Genomic DNA, 5,610 nt, shown 5'->3' on the forward strand with positions numbered 1-5,610 from the left:
TGTATCATGTCACCGTCATTAGTCTCCTCTCTCGGCTCTCCTAGGTCTCAGTGTATAGAATCACATCTATGTCGTCGTATGTTTCTAGAAACCTCATAGGAGACCAAAGAGTGTCATTACAATTCCACACAGCCATATATAGATTTTGTACTCTCATCTGTTAGAAATTACCCAACAGAGGGTACGCACAACGAAAGACTGATAGTAATGCCCAAGAGCTCACACAGTGTGCGTGTGGTGTGTGGAATCACTAACTTCTTAACTTATGTGAATAGATGTGCAAGCCAATAAATAGACAACACTCAGAGACAAATACAGAAGCAACTCTTTATATTTCCGTCCGTCCACAAAGTAGGACACGATACAATACCAAAAGGTTCTCCTACTAGATGTCAAGAACTTCTAGATCTCTGAGCCCGCGTGCTCCACCTCGAGCATATGTAGACTCTCTGTCTAGTGTGTTCTTCTCCACCTTACTGCCTATGAATCAGCCTAAGTGGGCAGCACCTTGCTAAGCTAGGTCTGCAACTCTCCAGCCTCTATATCCTCCTGGATGTAGGCTCATAGGCTGCTGGTCTGCTGCTCCTTCTGCTCCCTGAAGTGCTGCTCCAGAACATTATGATCACAACACCTTGCTGCCCTAGAAGACAGCCAAGGTCCAGCCTCTAGGGAACTCAGCTGCAGCACACTTTCCACTCTCCTTCACCCCCAGTGTGAGGCTCAAGGGAGTGGCTTCTGGCTGCTCCTGTCTGCTGCCTTTCCTGCTGAGCTGTTGGATGCGAAATGAGGCCCAGGGCCTCTCCTTTTATAGGGCTCAAGGCCCCCTTGAACCAACCGACCAGCCAGCCCTAACTGGGCCGACTGGCTGGTCTGTTTGGGCTGACCAGTCTGCCCCCGTCCCCCAGTTTGTAAAACCGACCTGGTTGGGACTTTTCTTCAGACCCTATATAAGGGCCCTAGCCAGGCCCTTTTGTTGCTGCTGGAGACCCTCTTGCAGGCTTCATACCTGCCCACAGACCCCCGCCCTGCAGCCGTACAGGTCCGCGCACCCTGCTGATGACATCGCACCTTCAAGGATCTGCACAGTCCCATACAGCCACGCGTCATCACCCGTACTTAGAGACGCTGCTGTCCCGTACTGTTCCTTCAGGGATCCTCCTCTATTGGCTGTGAGGTGCTGCCCATGTGGCAGCCCCCTCCCTCTCTCTAGGGACACGCGGCTCATGGGACCCAGAAAGAACTCAAAGTAATGTTTTGGAACTGCAGAGGTTTCCCCTGGCAGAAGGGAGCAGGGCTTAATGATGTGCTTGAGGATGCAGATGTAGTCTTTCTTGCAGAGACATGGGAGAGGGATACGCATAGACTACCTCCAATCAATGGATACATAATACATTCGATATGCCAAACACACACTGGTACAAGAGGGCAAGGAGGAGTTGCATGCTTATACAAAGAACACTTACAAGATAGTATTAGCATATGCAAAGATGACCCTTACAAACGATTCATCTGGATCATGGTGAAAGCAGAGCCCCTACCATTTTTCATAGTTGGATGCTACATACCGCACTCGGGGTCAACATACTATCAACGATATGATAGAGATGCATCAGATCCATACGGAGACTTATGCTCAGATTTGGTGGAATTTAATTCCAAGGGGAGAGTATTGATTCTAGGAGACATGAATGCACGCATTGGGGACACCCAGTTTCAGTCACTTACAGGACATGAATATGACAAAGATAAAGAAATTGAGATAGACCCCAAGTGGCAGAGATACTCGGAGGACAAGGAAGTAAATGCACATGGAGAGGCATTGACAAGCCTAGTGAATGGGCTTAATATGATAGTGCTGAATGGATCAGGCCTCTTTCCACATACAAAAGTTCCAACATGTTTCCCAGCTAGTGGAGGGTCAAGTGTGATAGACTACGCCTTAATTTCACTAGATGCAGTACATTTGGTACATGATTATATAATTGGCCCAAAATATCCAGAATCAGATCATACCCCCCTTTATCTCAAAATGCACATACCTCATTCGGCAGAAACTACAGCCCAGGCAGCAAAGAATTGGTCTTTTCGGATGGACATAGACAAGAGGGAGGAGTATGCTGACACCACTGATGCTCTTATTAAGAATGTTTGCAGGCTGAACTGGAGTGAAATGAAACAGGCTTTACTCTCAGCTGCACATACAGTCATGGGACAGAAAAAGATCAAGAGAGTAAGCACAAAGGGTTTACCACAAAACAAATGGTTTGATGGTGAATGCATAAAAGTCAGGCTGAAAATTAAACAGATGCCAAATGACTTGCAACGTAAAGAGGCTGAAAAGCACTTCCATGCACTTACTCGGAGAAAAAAGAGGAAATATCAGTTAGACAAAGAGTGGCAAGATGCCATTGATTTTGCTAAGAACCCGAGAGGAACATGGAGACAAACTAAAGGGAGATCAAAAGAAATCATGGGAGACTTCACAGATGAGGAAATGCTTCAATATGCCAAGCAACTTTACACCCATCCACATGCCTTACCTATATTCACAGACATAGCTCACTACAATAGCCCACATATTTTCTCTTTGGACGATGTGAATGAGGGCTTGAAGAAAATGGCCAATGGAAAAGCAGATGATACATTGCATATAAAGGCTGAGCTACTAAAATGGACAGGGGACTACACACGAATATGCCTAGTCTCTTTGCTTAATGATGCAATTGCCAATGGCTTCCCCCCAGAGTGGCAAGAAAATTGGATAAAACCAATATATAAAGGTGGAGATCGTAACCAGCTTTCCAATTATAGAACCATCATGGTGGGATCCACCATGGCCAAGCTCTTTGGCACAATCATTGAGACAGAACTTAGTATATGGGCAGAACTACATGGTAAGAGGGCCATCGGACAAGCTGGTTTTCGAAGAAACCATAGCACTGTGGATCACTTGGTCACACTACGGGTTCTAATGGAAGAGAGCCGGTTGCAAGGAAAGCCTCTCTATTGTTGCTTCATAGATTTCAAGAAGGCATTTGACACAGTGCCTAGAAACAAGTTGGGGGAAAGAATGGACCAATTAAGAGTGCCAAACCACTTAAAAACAGCAGTTTTCAGATTGTATGAGAGGGTAACTTGCCAACTCAAAGGCAGAAACGGATTGCCAAATACATTCCACAGTAATATGGGGGTTAAACAGGGTTGCCCTTTGTCACCAACATTATTTGGACTATGTATTGACAGATTGGAGGAGTTGGTCAAAGAAATGATGCAAGAGCAGCAGCTAGAGGGCCCTGAAATATGTGCATACACCGTACTACTGTTGTTATATGCAGATGATGTTGTCTTTTTCTCATACACAGCAGAAAGTATGCAGAGGATGATGCCCATTCTACACAAGCTCTGTGCAGAGAGTGGACTCATGGTAAATACCACCAAAACTAAAATGATGATAGTAAAAACAAAGCAGCCTGCAAACACCCCAAGTATTATGTTCAATGAGCAGGAAATTGAGAGGGTAAACACATTCAAATACTTGGGAATAGATGTGCCAGCAAATCATAGATGGAATGATTGTGTCCATAGAAGGATAGATGCTGGGTGGGGAAAGTATTATCATTTTGAAAATGACTGCAGAAATAGTGACACTAAGAGATGGAGCATCAAACGGATTCTATTTGATGCATATGTGGTGCAAACGGTGCTATATGCAGTAGAAGTATGGGGAGGAAGCATCTCAGCATCAAAATGGAATGATATTGAAAAAATACAGAAATCATTTCTAAGACGGCATCTAGGAGTCAAAATTACTACACCGTACTCAATCATGCTTATTGAGACTGGTACAAGGCCCATTGAACTGAGAGCACTACGAAGGGTTTTCAAATATGTGAAGAAGGTCAAGAACATGGGGTGGCAGAGATTACCAATGAAAGCATGGGAAGCAAGTAAAAGGCCTCAAAAGACAAACAAAAGCAAGATGTTATCATCTGGTTGGTGGCAAGACATTCAAAGATGGTTCCAAAGATGGAGAGTAACATCCTACCTTGAGATGTCATCCGGGGAAATGGATGAGAAGGCATTTCATAAAGCTTTGTTGGGAATATTGCAACAAAAATGGCAATCAGCTGAGAAAAGGGCTAAGTATGAGTACTATTGTACACATATCAATCCCATTTATTGGGACACCTACTCCAAGGAGGAAGATAATGCACAAAAGTACATAACTATACCCATACCTGCAAATGCAAGAAGAAGTATTGCACTCATCCGCACCCGATCACACACTTTGGAGGTAGAGAAAGGTGCTTGGGGAGATGTCTCAAGGGAACAAAGATTTTGCAAGTTATGTGACCAAGAACAAGTAGAGACAGAGGCACATGTCCTCCTTACATGCCCACGATATGCATGCATAAGGAGGGACTTTAACAACATTACAAAGGAACACGACACCCTCGCAAGCTTGCTTTCACATACCCATATAGCCACTCTGGGCAATTTTATTGCCAAGATTCTTCAATATCGGGAATGTTGTATTACTCAATGTATTTCAGAATAGTTGTTTTCCTACCCCTTCCATAAAAGAAGGGAGACACTTGTATTGTAATTTTCATGGGTCCCATGGGTCGGTTTCTCGGCCCCCAGAGGACGGTAATACATTCTTCTTCTTCTGGGCATCTTCTGCCCTAGGTCTCCCTCCCCCACGCTCTCCTCACATGGGGGCTTACAGATGGAGAGGTGACCATTCCAACATCATCTCCATGGCCGCACACCGTCGTGTGCTATCCACTTCCCCTTCTTCCCTTTCTGCTCTTTCAATTCGATCGGTTTACCATCTCTATATGCAGCCCATTTCCCTTCCTATCTTCCTGCCACCTTTACGATATCCCCTCCCTCTGATGTTCTTGTTGCAAGAGTGTGAGATCATCATCCAAGAAAGTCATGTCCTTCAATGTTGCCCTCATGCACGTAAGGGTAGACATGTCCGTTATTATCTGGAATCTCACAACTAATGGCCTTGTCAGAGCGTTAGCCTTGCCCACCCTCCAAGCTGCCTCTTGACCCCCATCTTGGTGAATAGGCTTTTCACACCCACCATAGGGATATCTCATAGTTATGGGCCTCTGACCAATACATTGAAGGATTTGTTGTCCTGTCTCTTGACTTCCTCAAAAGGCATCTGATTATTGATATGATCTCTTTTCTAGGGGCTGATGTGCCTTTTCTGAACACATTCTTCCACTCCATCATCTTTGCCTCCCCCCTTGCTGATTTTCTGCAATGTCTTTCTTGAGATTGGCATTTTCTGATTTGAGCACTTCCATGGCTTCGCAAGTCCCTTCCGAAGCTCCTTTCATGTCTCTGATTTACTGCAATTCAGTCCCTAATGCATGCACCTTGTCCTCGAGGCTGGTTTTAACAGATTCGGGGTGGGTTCAAGGAAGAGAGAGAGAGAGAGAGAGAGAGAGAAAGAGAGAGAGAGAGAGAGAGATTTCAGAGTGAACATAATGAATCAAGGCCACAACTACTATCAACCTTCGACCAAAACTTGAGCTAACTTTGCTTCAATAGCTCCAAAAAAGACTAAACATTCTATGTATGCCCATGCAA

General features: G+C 44.8%; 1 protein-coding gene across 1 annotated transcript; it reads left to right on the forward strand.

Moving 5' to 3' along the window:
• The first annotated feature begins 1,516 nt into the window (after positions 1-1,516).
• LOC147906299 (uncharacterized) lies at positions 1,517-3,297 on the forward strand. Its single transcript, XM_087390268.1, has 2 exons — positions 1,517-3,130; positions 3,244-3,297. The coding sequence occupies exons 1-2, from the start codon at positions 1,517-1,519 to the stop codon at positions 3,295-3,297; spliced, it is 1,668 nt and encodes a 555-aa protein (XP_087246394.1).
• The last annotated feature ends 2,313 nt before the right edge of the window (positions 3,298-5,610 follow it).

Source organism: Dipteris shenzhenensis, chromosome 1 (assembly GCF_047967505.1).
Source record: "Dipteris shenzhenensis isolate YYH24624 ecotype China chromosome 1, Dip_SZ_1.0, whole genome shotgun sequence".
Lineage (NCBI taxonomy): Eukaryota > Viridiplantae > Streptophyta > Polypodiopsida > Gleicheniales > Dipteridaceae > Dipteris > Dipteris shenzhenensis.